At 45.2% G+C, this 18,247-nt stretch overlaps 3 protein-coding genes and 1 long non-coding RNA gene across 6 annotated transcripts; 3 read left to right on the top strand and 1 right to left on the bottom strand.

The window, feature by feature from the left end:
- The first annotated feature begins 274 nt into the window (after positions 1 to 274).
- LOC112902235 (NAC domain-containing protein 30-like) lies at positions 275 to 1,513 on the top strand. Its single transcript, XM_025971196.1, has one exon. The coding sequence runs from the start codon at positions 338 to 340 to the stop codon at positions 1,307 to 1,309; it is 972 nt and encodes a 323-aa protein (XP_025826981.1). The 5' UTR covers positions 275 to 337; the 3' UTR covers positions 1,310 to 1,513.
- Positions 1,514 to 1,600: 87 nt separating this feature from the next.
- On the bottom strand, positions 1,601 to 10,847 carry LOC112902234 (probable calcium-transporting ATPase 9, plasma membrane-type). Of its 2 annotated transcripts, XM_025971194.1 has the most exons (7): positions 10,665 to 10,847; positions 5,569 to 5,632; positions 3,541 to 5,480; positions 3,306 to 3,464; positions 2,788 to 2,959; positions 2,374 to 2,672; positions 1,601 to 2,099 (listed from the first exon to the last, which is right to left on the bottom strand). In XM_025971194.1, the coding sequence occupies exons 1-7, from the start codon at positions 10,845 to 10,847 to the stop codon at positions 1,794 to 1,796; spliced, it is 3,123 nt and encodes a 1,040-aa protein (XP_025826979.1). In that variant the 3' UTR covers positions 1,601 to 1,793. The 2 variants fall into 2 exon arrangements, with proteins under 2 accessions (XP_025826979.1, XP_025826980.1); XM_025971195.1 differs by lacking the exon at positions 5,569 to 5,632 and having other exon boundaries at positions 1,794 to 2,099; positions 10,665 to 10,794.
- Positions 10,848 to 10,959: 112 nt separating this feature from the next.
- LOC112902236 lies at positions 10,960 to 15,457 on the top strand. 2 transcript variants are annotated; one of them, XM_025971199.1, is made up of 4 exons: positions 10,960 to 11,440; positions 12,468 to 12,719; positions 12,809 to 13,128; positions 15,121 to 15,457. In XM_025971199.1, exons 2-4 carry the CDS (start codon positions 12,468 to 12,470, stop codon positions 15,284 to 15,286), a joined length of 738 nt encoding a protein of 245 aa, XP_025826984.1. In that variant the 5' UTR covers positions 10,960 to 11,440; the 3' UTR covers positions 15,287 to 15,457. The 2 variants fall into 2 exon arrangements, with proteins under 2 accessions (XP_025826984.1, XP_025826983.1); XM_025971198.1 differs by lacking the exon at positions 10,960 to 11,440 and having other exon boundaries at positions 12,210 to 12,719.
- Positions 15,458 to 15,952: 495 nt separating this feature from the next.
- On the top strand, positions 15,953 to 17,530 carry LOC112903269. The gene is made up of 2 exons (XR_003230770.1): positions 15,953 to 16,305; positions 16,403 to 17,530. It is a non-coding gene; the product is annotated as an uncharacterized LOC112903269 (long non-coding RNA).
- The last annotated feature ends 717 nt before the right edge of the window (positions 17,531 to 18,247 follow it).

Raw genomic sequence — 18,247 nt, 5'->3', positions numbered from 1 at the left:
CGAACGAGAGGAGAACAAAATTGGAGATACAGGGGCCGGCCTTTTTCACCATACATGGCTGAGCTGGCCCATCCCAGCCCAACCTGTTTTTTTTTTCCTTCGTAGCTTTGAAATGGAAGAACACCCGTAGCCGCGTCGTGCGAAGCCGAATCCTATCACATCCCGGACGTCTTTCGGTTAAGAACACGACTCGAAGTCGGATCCCCGGACCTGGACTGGACACACGCAGCGATATATTGCCATCGATCCACATACTCGCCTACCCAAGTTCACAACACACCGTCCAAGATCCTCAGACCCCTCTCGTCTTGGTTCTTCCAGCAAGAAGAACGGATCGATGGAGCAGGCGCGGTGGCCGGACGTGCCCCCGTGCTACCGCTTCACCCCGACCGCGCGGGAGCTCATCCGCTACTACCTCAACCCTTGGGTGGTCAGCCCCGGCCAGACGCCGTTCGGCGAGCCCGAGGGCGTCGTGTGCGCCGCCGACGTCTACAGCGCGGACCCGGACACCCTCACGTCGCGGCTCCGGCGCTTCGGCCACGACGACGGCAACTGGTACTTCCTCTGCGTGGCCCGGTGGAAGGACGGCAACGCCGGCACCCGGATGAGCCGCGCCGTCCAGGGCGGCGGCACGTGGCACGGCTCCGGGAAGCGGGTCGCCGTCCGCCGCCACGGGTACCGGCAGACCTTCGAGTACCGCGACGCCGGCGGCCGCAAGAGCGCCTGGCTCATGGAGGAGTTCGGGAGCAGCCTGCCCGAGGCCACCGACGGCGAGGGCGTCAGGGTGATCTGCAGGGTGCACCGCACGCCGAAGGCGGCGGCGGACGGCGACGGCTGGGAGGGACGCCAAGAAGAAACCGACGAGGCCCAGATCCGGTCGTCCAAGAGGCAGCGAGGCACGCTGAACCAGGAGCATGACTTCGCCGCCGCGGATTACTGGACGACGGCGGCGCTAGCGCCGCCCGATGCCGGGTGCTCCTACGCCAGCACGTCGCTGACTGCGCCGGAGAACGGGGCGGCATCAACCACCACCTGGCAGCTGCAGCCCATGATGGAGCAAGGCGTGGGTTACCACCCTACCGGCATCAATGGCGACGAAGACAACAAGGGAGAGCCAGAGCCATTGGAGATGCTTCCCGCAGACATGGGATGGCAGCAATTTGCAGAGATGGGCCATGGCTTTGGCTATGCCGCTGAAGATGCGCGGATGAACGAATGGATGCGTAGTACCTTCTCATCATGCCCACAGCCAAGTGACAGTGCGGCGCAAGAGGGCGATGATCCTAGGGGCGAAGCGGGAGCAAGCTGATGCGTTGCTGGGAGTTTGGCGTCCATTGTTGTGGAGTTTTGTAGAATTATTACATGAATGAATCAATGAACGACTAGCTTAGTGTCGATCCGAAGATCCTACACTGATGCAATGTTTTTGTTAGTATGTACTCGACTTTATGGACGCGTTCAGCTCTGTTCAGCCATGGATGGTGGCAACAGAACAATCATGAGTGGTGCACTACTCACTGAAACTGAGCTTTGCTTAGTCCAGCAAATGTATAGCTTCTTTTCGAGAACAAAGTAATTGTACTTGGATTAGTCAAGAACATTGTTTCCATGACCCATACAAAATATAGTGCGTTGTATTGCATGGCAAGGCACAGAACAATTTGTTAAAACTGAATCTAGACTGTGGTTTATTAATTATCCCAAACAGAACTCAAAATATGATGTCGCCGTGGTGCATTTGGGCTTCTTCTACCACTACCAAATGCAGTACCTTGTGAATCGCTCTTTTTCAGCTATATGTTATCCGGACCACTGGGTAGCGGCATGTAGCCATTTGGACTGGAAGGATTTTCATCTGATTTAACTGGTATGCACTTCAAGATGGCACCAACAATCAAGCTTATGGATCCAAGGCCGACGCTTACCAACCAAAGCTGCCAACTAAGTGGAACAGTGCTGGCAAAAGTGCCCAGAAATTCTATGATCACCACCTGAAATGCGACTGTCACGGCTATGATTCCAATAAAGATCCAATTGCTGATCATACCACGGAAAACATTAATTTTCTGCATTTCCCTACTGTTTATTTCATTGAACACCTGTAGTAACATAATTGAAAGATCATCATCAGATCATATTTATCATTGATCAGACATAATAATATGGGGAGAGAATTCAAATGCAGAGATCTTCATTTTTCCAGAGAAATGGCAACATGTAGGTTCCATGTAACTATATTGGTTTAGGATGCAGACAAACAGGTTATAACTTTTAGATTAGGGCCAAAAAGGAACGTTTGGAATGAACTTTAACTTCAGCACACCATAGGCATTAGGGCTGAAAGTGTGTTGATAAAGGTTACAATGCACTCACCTGGCAGAACACAAAAGAGTTGAAGATGAGTGTATTGATAACAGATTTGGAATCAGCATCCTTGATGTTCAGAAGTTGTTCCCCGCCAAACATCAGAGCTCCAAGTACAACCAACTGATATAAACTTTGCCCAATGACATTTCGCCACATGACCTTGGTAATGAAACTCTCCCCACGACGAACAGGTGGCCTCTTCATCATGTCATCATTTGGAGGCTCTGTAGCTAGAGCTAAAGCTCCTAATGTATCCATAATCATATTGACCCACAACAACTGCACTGCTGTGAGAGGAGCACTCCCTGCAGTGCAAAAGTCAAAATTATTGTTAATTGAATGGTGGCTATCAAGGATCACTAATGGAACCACCATGGCAGCGTAGAAAAGACAAAAGAGTATTATAGATGATGCCTGCACCTGTAATGCATGCTGAGACAAAGTTGATGACTAAAGCAACAACATTGACAGTCAACTGAAACTGCACAAACTTTTGGATGTTTATGTAAACCGCACGACCCCACCTTGCAACATTGATTATTGTTGTAAAATTGTCATCAAGTACTATCACATCAGCACTTTCCTTGGCTACCTGCAGAAGTGTAAGGTTATACCTTTATCTTTCGATGGTCATGGATAGTTTCTGAAGGACAAGCTTTTGCAAGTCAGGAGTTATAAACTTCTAATACGACCAACCATGTATCCAGTCAGGAAGAGGTTTAAACATAAAGAATGGAAGAGATCGATGTTTAAATGATGATTTCTGTGAGGACATAGAAACAAACTATTCGAATCTCAGAGCTGAAAATGGAACTAGAAGAATAGATTACTTCTACAAACTCCTCCAGCTTTGAATCACAATCTATATGTATTCAGCTGTGACTTAATCAGTTCCTGGCAATGCCACTTCCATGCATGAATGCATAATAATATGTTACCTCTGTGCCTGCTATGCCCATAGCAAGCCCGATATCAGCTTCATGCAATGCTGGAGCATCATTGGTACCATCACCAGTCACAGCAACCACCTCATGAAACATACCACGCAAGTTTGTCACAAGGGTATGCTTGTCCAATGGTAAAGAACGGGCCATAACCTGCAAGTGATAATTGATAATTAAAATTTGTTGCAAGATATTAGTGTACATATAGGCTCAGGGAAGCAAAATGCACCCGAATCTTGGGTATCAAGTCCCTCATCTCTTCCGGGCTCTTGTTACGGAAATCTGGTCCTTCAATTGCTATGCCATCATCAGTCAATATTCCACACTCTTTGGCTATAGCTATAGCTGTATTAATATTATCACCAGTCACCATTCTCACAATGATACCAGCAGACATGCAGGCCTTCACAGCATCCTTGACTCCTGGGCGCACAGGATCTTTGATGCCAAAAATGGATATTAGAGTAAAACCACTTGTCGGACTATCTGAATCATCGTCAAAACCATCCACCTCCTTGTATGCCAGGCACAGTGTCCTCAAAGCATCTGAAGCAAACGAGTTGATAGTATCCAAGATGTTCTTTCTCTGAGCTTCTGACAAGGGAACACTGTTTCCATCAGCATCAACCATCATGTCACACATCTGCACAATAATTTCTGACCCACCTTTGGAGAACCAACGGTATGTGTCGTTGGGCAATGATACCAACACTGCCATCTTCTTCTTAACCGAATTGAAAGGCTCAACCTTGACCTTGGTGCAGGTCCTATCCTCAGCGTTGTGGCCTCCTTCCAGTTTCAAGCCAAATTCAAATATTGCCCTTTCTGTTGGAGTTCCTAAAACAGTTTGCGTACCATCCTTTTCTTTGACTACCTCTGCACTGGTGTTCTCAAAAATGCCCTGCAAGAGTAGGCCCAATGTGGTTGGAGAAATGACAGAATTCAAATCTTCCAAAGTATTGTTACCAGTAACTGACTTTGAAACCTCAGCTATCCATATCTTGTCAACCACCATATGGTTAGTAGTCAAAGTTCCTGTTTTATCCGTGCAGATGGTACCAGCAGATCCCATTGTCTCACACGCTGAAAGATGTCTTACAAGTGCTTTATCATTCATTAGTTTTTTCATTGCAAATGCAAGACTCAAAGTAACAGCTAGAGGTAACCCTTCAGGAACAGCAACAACAATAATAGTAACTGCTGTTGCGAAGTAGTTCACTATGGTCAATGCGTCGGTAGAATACCATTTGGACAAACCAACTGTTACACCTTTTTCAATAAGGAACCTAACCATCAGGACTACAAACGTTAATGTGGCAAACACCAGGCCAACCTTCCCGATGATGGTTGCAACTCCGTTTAGTTTAACCTGCAATGGCGTTTCGTCCTCCCCTCCTTCACTCAGCGTGCTCATCAGTCTTCCCCATTCAGTGCGCATGCCAACGGCAGTTACCATCATCTTAGCTGATCCATCCTGAACTTTAGTTCCTCCCAAGATGAATGGCTTATCTTGAGAAATATAAACTGGGTCACTCTCACCTGTCAAGCTGGATTCATCAATCAAAAGGGAGTATCCATGAATGTAGAGTCCATCAGCAGGTACTTGGTCTCCAATTGATAGATGCACGATATCACCAACCGCCAAGTCATATATAGAGATCTTTTGTCGAGAGCCGTCTCGGGTTACATGGATAAATATCTTCTTCTTTTCATTGTCTAGCTCCTTGAACTGAAGCGACTGCCTGTAGTCACTGATAGCAGTAACCATCACGACCAACAAAATGCTAAGTATTATTCCCAAGCCATCATACATGCCCTTGGGAAAACCTTCAGATGCCAGACCAACTACAGCAGATATCAAAGCACATACCATAAGAATGATAAGAGTCATGTCCTGCAATGCATCCCAGACAAACATCCAGAAACTTCTTGAAGGTTTCTCAGCATAACGATTGACACCATAGATATTTTGTCTCATATCCAAGTCACCAGCAGATATGCCACAGTCAAATGTTGAACGGATCTTTTTGGATATCCCATCTACCCCACCATGCATCTTCAAAGCTTTCACATCATGCTTGCTTGTGATCGATGCCAATTCATCTGGGTTGATGGAAAATCCAGCATTGATAATATCCTCTGTTAGCCGGTACTCTTTATTTTTGGCCCCTTCAACATCAGATGGTTCACAGGTTAGATGGGATTAGTAAAGCATCAAAATAAACAGTAACACGATACGTGGCAAGTTATGTAGTACCATCGATGAAATTGACCGCAGCCTGATGCACGAAGACTGCGACCCGGAAATTACGAAAATTTTCCTGGTGAATGAGTAAAAGAATGAAATGATTTTGACGCGTGCACATATGAGTAGACATTAATCCTTTCATTACATATAGGTATGAGATACAGACAAATATTATGTACTTGTAGTTTAGTAACATACAATAGCAAAAAAAAACTTTTTTTCAAAAATTGATGTTAGGTTGTGTTAGGTCTGGCGAACCAGCGTAAAAAATTGGCCACTCAAATGGAAATGAAACCCATAAGAAATTCGTTGGGGCGTAACCCTCTTAGCGACGCGCTACATCGGAACCCGGGTGTGGTGTTAAATGGGCAAGGGCCGGGTCGTCATCCCCTCAGGGGCGCGTCGTATCGTGATCCGGGTACGATGATAAGTGAGCAAGGGTCGGGTCATCGCAGCCTCTGTGGCGCGCTGCATCTGCGCCCGGGTGTAGTGAAAAATGAGTAAGGGTCTTCGCATTTCTCTCGACTGGTGCGAAGGGTAAGGAAGCTAGCCGAGCCAACTAGGATTCGTCTAGGTAGTTGGAACGTAGGGTCTCTAACAGGTAAGTTAAGAGAACTAGCCGATGTAGCAATTAGGAAGCTTGTAAATATTCTATGCGTGCAGGAGACTAAATGGAAGGGCCAGAAGGCGAAGAAGGTGGAGGGTTCTGGCTTCAAGCTCTGGTACACGGGGACAACTTCAGGTAAGAATGGTGTAGGCATCTTGATTGATAAGAGCCTTAAGGATGGAGTTGTAGATATTAGGAGGCAAGGCGACCGGATTATCCTAGTACAGTTGGTCATTGGAGATTTGGTTCTGAATGTGATCAGTGCCTATGCCCCTCAGGTAGGTCTTAGTAAGAGCTCCAAGAGTCAGTTTTGGGAAGACCTTGATAGCATGGTTAGTACCGTGCCTATCAGTGAGAAGCTCTTCATAGGAGGAGACCTCAATGGCCATGTGGGAGCGACTAAAGTAGGATATGAGCAAGTACACGGGGGTTTCGGGTATGGTAGTAGGAACGAGGGGGGAGGATGTTTTGAATTTTGCGGTGGCCTATGACCTGTTGTTAGCGAATACCCTCTTTAGAAAGAGGGAGTCCCATCTAGTGACTTTCCATAATGGACAATACTCGAGCCAAATCGACTTTATCCTTGCTAGGAGAGAGGATAGACGTGCATGCTTAGATTGTAAGGTGATACCTGGGAGTGTGCTGTCCCCCAACACAAGCTTGTGGTGGCGGATTTTCGTTTTCGGGTACGTGCCCACCGGGACAAACGTGCCAAGATTGCGAGAACGAAGTGGTGGAAGCTTAGAGGGGAAGAGGTACAAACGTTTAAGGAGAGGATGCTAGGCGAGGGGCCTTGGGAAGAAGGAACAGATATAGATGATATGTGGCTAAAGATGGCGACATGTGTTCGGAAGGTGGCATCAGAAGTGTTTGGTGTGAGTAGGGGAGGCAAGCAGGAAGTGAAAGAGACTTGGTGGTGGAATGACGAGGTGCAAAGGGCTATTAAGGAGAAGAAGGGGTGTTTGAAACGCCTTCACCTCGACAAGAGCGCAACCAACATCGAGGGATATAGATTAGCGAAGAGGTCTGCAAAGAGAGCTGTAAGTGTAGCGAAAGGTCAGGCTTTTGATGACCTTTATCAACGGCTAGGTACGAAGGAAGGAGAGAAGGATATTTATAGGATCGCTAGGACCCGTGAGAGGAAAATAAGGGACATAAACCAAATCAAATACATCAAGGATGGGACAGATGGACTTCTGGTGAAGGATGAGGAGATCAAGGACAGATGGCGAGAATACTTCGACAAGTTGTTTAATGGGAAAAATGAGGGTCCTACCTTCGAGTTGGACGACTCATCTGATGATACCAACAGACGCTTTGTGAGGAGGATTCAGGAGGCATAGATCGGGAAGGCTTTGAAGAGGATGAAGAGAGGTAAAGCGATGGGTCCTGATGGCATCCCCATTGAGGTGTGGAGATGCCTGGGCGAGGGGACGGTAGTATGGTTAACTAAGCTTTTTAACCTAATTTTCCGGTCAAACAAAATGCCGGAGGAATGGAGGAGAAGTATATTAGTACCGATCTTCAAGAACAAGGGAGATGTTCAAAGTTGTACTAACTACCGGGGGATTAAGCTGATGAGCCATACGATGAAGCTTTGGAAGAGGGTTATCGAGCATCGCCTAAGAAGATTGACAAGGGTGACCCAAAACCAGTTTGGGTTCATGCCTGGGAGGTCGACCATGGAGGCGATTTTCTTAGTACGATAGTTGATGGGGAGATATAGAGAGGAGAAGAAGGACTTACACATGGTCTTTATTGACCTAGAGAAGGTGTATGACAAAGTACCGAGAGACGTCATGTGGTGGGCCTTAGAAAAACACAAAGTCCCAACTAAGTATATTACCCTCATCAAGGATACGTACAAGGATGCGATGACTTGTGTTCGAACATGTGATGGCGATACCAGTGACTTTCCAATTAAAATAGGACTACATCAGGGGTCAGCATTGAGCCCTTATCTATTTGCTTTGGTGATGGATGAGGTCACAAGGGACATACAGGGTGATATCCCTTGGTGTATGCTCTTTGCTGATGATGTGGTGCTAGTTGACGAGAGTAAGGCAGGGGTTAATATGAAGTTGGAGCTGTGGAGACACACGTTAGAGTCGAGGGGGTTCAGACTGAGTAGGACCAAGACCGAGTATATGATGTGCGACTTTAGCCCGACTAGGCATGAGGATAGGGACGTTAGCCTCGAAGGCCAAGTGGTGGCCAAGAAGGATACTTTTCGGTATATAGGATCAATGCTTCAGAAAGATGGAGACATTGATGAAGATGTTAGGCATAGAATTTCAGCCGGTTGGTTGAAGTGGCGGCAGGCTTCTGGCATCCTCTGTGATAAGAAGGTGCCACAAAGGCTAAAAGGTAAGTTCTATAGGACGGCGATTCGCCCGGCGATGCTATACGGTGCTGAATGTTGGCCTACAAAAAGGCGACATGTCCAGCAACTGAGTGTAGCAGAGATGCGTATGCTGCGTTGGTTCTGCGGGCATACAAGAAGGGATAGAGTCCGGAACGAAGAGATTCAAGATAGGGTCGAGGTGGCACCTATCGAGGAGAAGTTGATTCAACATCGGTTGAGATGGTTTGGACATGTACAACGGAAGCCTCCCGAGGCGCCGGTGCGTAGTGGAGTTTTAAAGCGGGGCGATCATGTAAGGAGAGGTAGAGGTAGACCTAGACTAACTTGGGACGAGACGGTCAAGAGAGACCTTAAGGAGTGGAATATCGCTAAGGAATTAGCTATGGATAGGAGCGCTTGGAGATTAGCAATTAACGTACCTGAACCGTGACTTTTGTTACTTTTTGTTTAACCCCTAACTCTTCCTTTGGCTTGTACCCTTTTGTGTTTTTTATTCTTGTTTTCTGTGGGTTTCATCTCTAGCCTAGCCCTACTTGCTTGGGAAAAAAAGGCTAAGTTGTTGTTGTTGTTGTTGTTTTTCAAAAATTGATGTATACCGAAGCTATGCGCCAAACCTATATATGCATCTAAATCAAGACAGAATGGTGGATTCTCTCGGTCAGGCAAACAAGAAATGCTAGCATAAATGTGGAAGGCATTAAACTAGGACAATGTTAGATGTGCAGGAGACTATGATATGTGCACAGCTCAGTGAGAGAGCCGATGTGGCAAGGTGATGATGCCCATGTAGTTTTTTTGTTTTGTTTTGTTTGTTTTTTTTTTTTGAAAGAATGCCCATCTAGTTGTCAGTAGAGCACTAGAGCCTTTTGGCCAATCGCCCGGGTAGCTTCCGGGAAGCTTCCTCGAAGTCGCAGTCAAACCCAGTCCTGCCCGGATGGTTGGCCCGTGAACAGAACCCTTGACTTGAACAGAACAGGCTACATTTGGATGCACTATAGAGTACACAAACACTACATGTGAGATGGCAACAGAAGCTCCCTGACTAATATTTCCGAATCCGTTATTGACAAATCTCCAATTAGATATGCTAGCTGCATATTCCCGCGCAGAACAAGAGCAGTTTAGTAAGAGGGCCCTTTTCGGCATCACGATCTGATGGCAAGACAAGACCAAGTGCTAATTATTCTACTTTACTCTACAACAGTGTTATGCACTGGTTATCTGGGTAGCAGGAAAAACTTTTTTTTTTCCAAAAATGGATGTGTACCCAACCTATGTGCCAAAGTTAGAGCATATATACTAATCCACTATTAAGTCAAGACAAAATGGTGGATTCTCCCAGTCAAGCAAACAAGATATGCCAACATAGATGTGGAAGGCATTAAACTAGGACAATTTTAGATATGCAGGAGATTATGATATGTGCGCGTCTACGTGACAGAACCGATGTGGCAAGGTGATGATGCCCATGCATGTAGTTTTTTTGTTTTTTTTTTCTGAAGGAATGCCCATGTAGTTGTCACTACAGCCTTTTGGCCAATCTCCCGGGTAGCTTCCCGGAAGCTTCCTCGAGGTCGCAGTCAATCTCGGTCCCGCCCGGATGATGTGAGATGGCAACAGAAGCTCTCTGACTAACATTTCCGAATCGGTTATTGACAAATCGCCAATTTGATACGCTAGCTGCATATTCCCGTGCAGAACATTTTAGTGAGAGGTCCCTTTCGAGCGTCACGATCTGATGGGCCAACTGTTAATCATTCTACTTTACAGCAACAGCGTTATGCAACTGGTTAGCAGGAAAGATAGCGATGAATCAGATGCAGTTGGGCAGAATGGGTTTAATAATTAATTCCATGGGGGGAAAGGCAGAATGGGTTTGGTGGTAGACTTGAAAAGGTCCAAATATTTTTTTGAAAGAGAATGAAAAGGTCGAATAAGAACTGCAGATGCAGAAAGTGTCACGTGCTGCTGGCGGATGAGGCGGGGAGAGATCAGGGCATGGCTATGGAAGTATGGAGCATGGAAGGGACGAAAGGTGAGGGAAGCAGGCCCAAGCAGGGCGGTCAGGTGGTGCCGGACGGTTGGATTGGCTAGTGAGTGGTAGCGACAGACAGGCAGTAGAGTGGCAAGTACCTGGATGGATCGCCGGCGCGCCTCGTTCTGGCTGCGGCTGTCGAGGTCGGCGACCATGCGGAAGCGCCGGCGGGGGTTCCTGACCAAGGAGACGGCGGAGCGCCATCGCCGCAGCGCCTCCTCGGAGGGGTGCTTGGGCGGCAGGTCGAAGTTCTCCTGCAGGTTCTTCTCCAGCCACTCCATCTCCGCGCTCCCCTCCCTCCCTCCCTCCCTCCCACCTCGGGACAGGGAGCGAGCTCGCCGATGCCGCGGGCGGACGAATGGGGTGGAGTTGGTGGGGTTGGGTTCTCCCAGTCCAACAAAAGCGGCAGCTATAAAAAAACCACCCGCGGGCGTGGTCCGGCGGATGTTGACTCCTGGGCTGGCCTCTCCTGGGGCTCTTTGGCCTCATGAACAGTCGGATCACGCGCCTCTCCCGTACTCTCCTCCCCCCGTGCGCTCCGCTTCGTCGTGTCCGTCCGGCCCGCCCGATGGGACAGCGGCGCACTTCGGGCCGTCCGCCGTGGGCAGCTGCCGGCCGTACACGCTGTGCTAACGTTGCCTAGCTAAATTGGTAGTGAGCATCAGGTTCTTCAATTTGGCAAGGAACGATTGGCTCAATTTGACGCATTGATCGTAACGAATCCGTGTAAGCGCGGTAATGCTGACTCTAATTGATTCGTTGCCACTAGCCAAATAATGTGTGACCGGAAACTTGTGTGGGTTTTTTTTTTTTAGAAACAGGAGAGGGCAGGGGCCGAAAAGGAAGCACGTGTGTTGCCGGCCAATTGAAATGAGTTAAAGAAATACTAATTTTAAGTGAAAAATAATAGTTGGTTTCATTTTGAATCAATTAATATACTTTTTATATTGTCAATCTTTATGAATCTTTTACTATCTATAGTTAAAGTTTAAATGTAAAAAATCTAAAAATTTAAAAGTAGCTATATTCTGAAACAGAGGGAGTAAAAAAATTTCTTTGAACCGACTACATGCATATAAAAAAAACTCTTTGGCGCTAGGTGAAACATGCCAAACGCCGGTGCGAGCCGACAAAAAACTACTCTAAGACTAAATTAGGTGTAACCGGTGAGTTGCTAAACTAAATGTGATATTGTAATATGATGTCGTCATTTGTAACTATAGAGGTACATCAACAAACGGGTTAAGGTATGGTTTTTAGCAAAGCTCTAGCTCCATATTTTTTTTTGAGTTAACCTAGCTTCAGATTCTTTTGGAGCTGAAGTTACGCGTATATTTAAATTACTTTACTTTATATACTTGCACTGAATCATGTATGTATGGATCTCAAACCTAGAGCTTGGCCAAATAGGTATATAATGTTTTCTTTTTTCACTTAACCTTACTTCATATACGTAATTTAAGTGTGCACAAAAATTATTTGGCAATTGGCACCAAAACAACATCTCCTCATCTACTATAGCATTCTAATGAGTGATGAGTTCTTTTTCTTTAACCGCCTCTGTCAAATGTAATAACTTAGCATTGTTAATTTTGAGACTAAAGGGTGCCAGTAAGCCTTCCCTGGAAGATGAGAATTACAAAATGGAAAGATTTGGTTTCACTCCTGAAAACACATATTTTTAAAGTTTGGATACAAATATGGCTGCACAATGGGCAACTAACTTCCATATAAATTTGACATGATCTAACCAAGCCCCTTAATCAACACAATCGTGATTAAAATGGTGTTAGCTCGAAAACAAATACTGGCTCATCAAATCAAACAAAGCAAAAACACTCTCTTTTTGTAAAAGGAAGCAAAATTACTCTTATCTTGTGGTGGCTTATTTGCAATTGCAGATGGACCGGGATGCAAACTGCCCCGTTTTAGTGTCGCATCGATCGATCCGCTTCCCTTCCCTTCCCGTCCCGTCCCGTCCCGTCCCGACTGCGCCCGTGCCGCCGTGCGCAATGTTCCTGCGGCGGCTCAGAACTTCCGCCGCCCTCCGCCGCGGCGCGACCGACGGCGGTGTCCTGGCCGCCCTCCGGACCGAGCTCGCCGGCGAGTTTTCCTTCTCCGGCGTTCCCCTTCCCCCTCCCTTCCATTGCCAGGTAACACCCAGTCACCCTCCCTCTCACATTCCCAACCCCAATTCAGCGCCACACTCACACAGTCACACCTTTGCCCCCCATTCGCGCAGGACGCACCTGACTTCGTCACCGTATCGGACGCCCCGCTTGCTGAGGACTTGCTCCTGCGCCGCCGGACCCACTCCGAGGAGGTCCTAGTGTCGGCGCTGCTCGCGCCGCTGATGTTTGAAGGCCAGGAACCCCTGCCCAGGGACTTGCTCATGAAGGTGTTCGTCAGTAAGCCTGGTGCGACGCCGGTTCTGCACTTCGACTGCCGTGGGTTGTGGGCTGAGGGGAAAGCCCGCGGTTTTGACTATGCTATTAACGCTGTCCGGTACCACTCGTCTCCTGGCGACGGTCGAGAAGACAAGTATGAAGGGCCGGAGTTCAGGTGGTGCTCTGCTTCCTTTTTTTTTTTACCCCCCTGTGCATGCTGTTACAGTGTTACGTGCAGTTGTGCACAATGTGTAAACTGGAGTAATACACCAGCGGTTTCCGGTTCCGTGCAAGAGAATATTTAAAAAGAACATTTTTTTAGCAAACGTTTGCTGTAGGATTTTGATATGCATACTCTTTTTTAGAGGATCACTGGCATTCATGTTAAAAACTTAAAATTTGGGGGTAGCTTATGCTTTCCAATAAGTTCATGGAATTTATAGATAGCTAACAATTGCATGGTTAGAATTGTAAATAGTATTGTATTGAGCATCAACATTTTCTCTGACTTGTGGCAATATCTTGGCATCGATCATTAATATTTGTTGCCCTTTGAAAACACTTCATCCAACTGCTGGTGCATTCCACCCAAAATACATGGGTGTGGGTAAGCTTTATTGCCCTATTATGCATATATTCCTTTCAATTTGGCAGCATTTTGTTGCCACTTTGGTTGTCATCAACAAATGAAATCAAGGAGACTTGTTGTCTATGTTTCATTATATCCAGATTGAATCCCTAGTATTGACCTCTGTATTATTTGGTAACGGTCCAAGTAAAAGTTCTTGGTTATTAGATATTTAGCTCAATGTGCAAATCTAGTCAGAATTATACTTTTACATTTAGTTAATTACCTTTCTTTCTTGATGAAGTGTGTTGCGCCTATAAAAAGTTCTGTGACTTAGCTAAGGATGGTCCAAAATATGGCTAAGTAGGCAATGACCATTGTACTATGCCAGTATTCACCAAACTTGTATGCTCCCTCACTCCTGAAAAGCCCTGTTTGTGCTTGAAATTTCCAGTTAAAGTTAAGTTGTTGCCTTTGTTAGGGACGTGGGAAGTAAATCTTGCAGCGCCATTTGTTTATCATTATTGCACATGATTTAGCAGAACTGTGTGTACCTGATTCATTTGAAATTCATGGTGCAAGAGAGGTTTTTTTCGTCGACAATCATGGTAGTTGATACTTGTTGGTGAAGGGTGAAGCCAGTCTCTTTGGAAGTACGAAACCAATAATTAATGAGAAGAGTGGATAGCATGGAAACACAACTAAGCATCCCTTCATCCTGGATTGAAGTAGCCATATCAAATCAAACTGGGTTCCTATACTATTTTATCCTAATTTGGAATGTCATGATCCCCACCGTTATGTTCATTATGTTTAGCTAGAGTACCAAAATAGGGTTAGCAAAGCTTTTCTCAGTATATCTTGAAAAGTAATTCAATAAACTTAAGGAGAGTGACTGCAGGCATAGAGAATCTGATTGCATGTTTGTTCCATGTCTTCAGTGCCCTATCATACCTTGGTTATTTCTTTACTGGTTTGAAACAAGCCATGACGAAGCAAGAGTAGTTGCTGGGCTATAACCCATCATTTAATGTTTACCCGAAAACTGGGCTTGAGATGGTCAGTTGCTACCAAGTTTGTTGTATGAAAGTGACATCTTGTCATTGGTCCATATTAGGCCCTTTATTGACTAGAGCATAATGGGAAGAAGTACAAAGCAAGCCAGGGTGGAAGAAAGAGCCGTGATTGATGATTTTTTTTTCATACAGAGAAGTAGCTGTTGTCAATGAAGGTGGCATTCTTTTAACACTTTAGTGCAATGCATCTATCGCTTTCCTTGCTCTGAAGTAAAATGCAAATATGACCCACTGTAAATTTTATCTTTGTACAGCATGGACAATATCACTCTTATTCTTTGTTTAACTCATTCCTAAAGTAGTTTAACGTTGTCATTCATTATATAATAATGGTTCTTGTAAGAAGAGTTCTATATTTTACCATGCTGGTTCACCAAGGAGGCATACATGATACATACATGTTCTCCAGAACATCATCAGGCCATTGGTGCCTTCATCCAAGATCAGCGCTAAGATTAGGAAGTTTATTTTGTAGAACTCAACCATTTGCTCTCAATGACGGTGTTTGCGTTTCTTTGCACAGAGATTTGGATCCTCAACTAAAGGCTGCATTGAAAGAATATCTGGTAGCAAGAGGCGTCGACTCCAAACTGGCAAGCTCAATTCTGCTACACTTGTATCAGAAGGAGCAAGCCCAGTATTTGAAGTGGCTGAAGACTATGGAAGAGACATTCACCAAAGATCATTGATCCAATCATCCCTCTACCACTATCATTCTTCTCTCGCTGAGTTAAACGTGTAATACGTTTATCTTGGTGTGCCAATGCTGGAACAGGTGCCTGTTCTATTGGTTCATTTGTATAATCTCATGTATGTGACACAAGTTAATAACCAGATCAGAGGTCCACACTAATTCTCAACATCGCTTGTGGACACATTCGTTCCGGCAGGTATTCTGTTTTGAGTTCAGGGCACTTTGCATGTTTTAGTTGGTTCCATGAGGCGAACAGGCTTGGGACCGGTTGGTCACCAGAAGCCTCGGTAGCACCAGGCCTCACCAGGAGGTTCCAGATTTGAACCCTTTCGGAAGTGTATTTGGGAGGTTTTTCAGGAATTTTCCTGGACTGCTGTAGCTTCAACATGTGCTGGGAACTCGTGTTCGAAACCATCTCTTTAAGGTAGGCATGTGAGTATGAGTACAGGGTAGAATTTAGTTTGCGTATAGGTGCGTAAGGACGTGAATTGAACATGCGATGAATGGACATCCCCAGTGGAATGGAACAGGTGCTCGTCCGTTTTCTGGTTTTGGATTGCGCCAACGACTCGGTCAACACGCCTGTCGTTTTGTTTAGGGGAGGCATAACGATGAGACGGTCCCCACCAAATCGAGCAGATAAGAACGACACGATGCTTCTTCGCCTCCGTTTACAGCTTGGTAAGCGCAACTGCGCGGGAGCGGCACCGACTCTGTAGAGGAGAAGAAGAACCGACGGCCACCCACCGCCTCTCTCTCCCAGGGCTCCCTATAAAACCACCCGACCCCCGCCCTCTTCCTCTTGATATTCATAGCGATTTTCCCGGATCACCTTTTTCTCCTCTTTCCTTCTGTGGTGTGGGCGTCAGGTAAGTCGTAGGTAAGGAGCAGCTAGTTTCAAATCTCACGCTGTTTCCTCTGTTCTTCGATTTGTTGATGATCAGGTGCATGGGCTAGGCATGTAGATCGTTCCCTTCTCTCTGTGGTGCCCGATCCGTTCGATTCGTGTTCTAGGTTGGATGGTTCCCCTGCTCTACTGCGTTAGTTCTGTTTTCCTGACCCCCTCTGTTTGTGTTGGATTTGTGACTAATTGCGACCTGTTGAAATCTAGGGTTGTGCAGTTGTTTTGATGCGATTTCTGTTCATTACGGTGGAGTGGATTTGTCAGATCTGTTTGATTGGTTAGCTTGGACGTCTATGGCATGTTCGGAATCGGATGAATTGAAGGGTGTGGTTTTATGTTGCCCCTGATCTGCATGGTGATTGATCTGTTCAGTCGAAGGTTGTTGGTTCGGTGCATATATCTTGTTTAGGATGCTATTTATTTTTTTTATAAAAACCAGCACCTGCTCTTGTTATAGGAGACAATTGGACTGCTCTGAATTCTGAACTTTTTGCTCCTGAATGATCGTATAACCCCTACGATGGGTCAGCCTAGTCAGAAGGTTTAGACAGTATAGGCAATGGCTTCTTATGTCAATCCAGAATCTCGACAGAGCTATGTTGTAGCATGTTTATTTCAAGCAAGCAATGATAATCAGATTCTTTCAAAGCTGTTGCAATTAGGGGGTCATGTCCTGAAGTTTCGCTGGTTGGAGATAAGTTGATTTCTTTGGGAGTGAGCACAGAACTCATTTAGAGCTATTGAGATGATCATGGAGATGATCCTGCATTATCACTTTCCAATCAATTCAATTTTGGAGGTTCATTTTAGGACAAACATGGGTGCAAAGTTTGATTTACTCCTCCGAGGCATAATTTGATGCTAGTTCATGGTACTAAGATTGTAGAAGTGCATCTTTGAAGCCACAGCTTTTTGAAGCTTCTTCTGAGTAGGTTCTGGAGGATTCATGAATTAGTGTCCACTTGGTTTACTGCTGCTGTTTGTTTTTCTGGTGGTATCTTAAGGCCTTCTGTCTGATTTTGTGATATTGGTGATTTAGCCAGGGTTATTATCTCCAACAACATATTCTCAATTTTGATATTACTAGTTTTGGCTTCTGTTATTTCATCACTTGCTGGATTGGAGCCTGATTCAAGGGTCAAAGTGGTCTTTGATGTTTTTTAGTTCAGTAGTTCTGTAATTGTAATTTATGTTCCAGAGTGTGTATGATGTGAAGTTACATCTTATCTATGTAAGAGCTGTAATATATATAAAAAAATCTGTAACCCTAGTGCATTATTTGCACTATCATGTTTAGTATGAATTATATTTGCGAATTAACTTTCATGGATTAAATCTCACGTCCGTTGTTTCCCCTCATTTTAATCTCTCAATGTATAATGGTCTTAGATACTAGGTTTGTTTTGGTGTACCTGGAAATCCTTTTACTGACTAATTTGTTGAAATCTGTTTCCATGATTAGTGTTTTGCGCAAATTTCTGCTTATATACTGGTACTTTTTTGTTTATTATTGAATAGTTACCCTGTTTGTGCTATCTCATGCAATTTGTGTTGCATGTTATTCATCCTCACGCAGGTAGTGTCTCTTCAGTCTTTTATTTGGTAAACTTCAACTAGGGTCAGAATGGTGCAATATGGTTATGTGAGCTAAATGTTTGCTACAATCAGATCGGTAGGACTTAACTTTATAGTGTTGTTTGTTTGGTGTGTAGAAGCCGTGATAATAGTATAAATTTTGTCTCAAGTAAATTGTCATAAACGATCGCTTATGTCGAGGCCCTTTGAATTAAGATGTCTCTAGAAATACTAATTTCTGATGCAACATCTAACATTTTTTCTGTTGCTAGGATCTCATAGTCATTACAGATTACATCACAGTTTCCTCTTGGCATTTTGGAAATCATGGCTTAACTTTTGTAGATGCAAACATGTCTGTTATTGTGTAGTAGTCATCCTGTGTCATGTTTACTTCCCAGTTTGTTGCATTATCACCCTAATGATGTAGATGGATATAGTCTGAGTTGTATTAGCATAGCAATTTATGTCTAATTT

The sequence above is a fragment of the Panicum hallii genome, chromosome 8 (genome assembly GCF_002211085.1).
Source record: "Panicum hallii strain FIL2 chromosome 8, PHallii_v3.1, whole genome shotgun sequence".
Classification (NCBI taxonomy): domain Eukaryota; kingdom Viridiplantae; phylum Streptophyta; class Magnoliopsida; order Poales; family Poaceae; genus Panicum; species Panicum hallii.
This window is presented reverse-complemented; position numbering and strand designations above follow the sequence as displayed.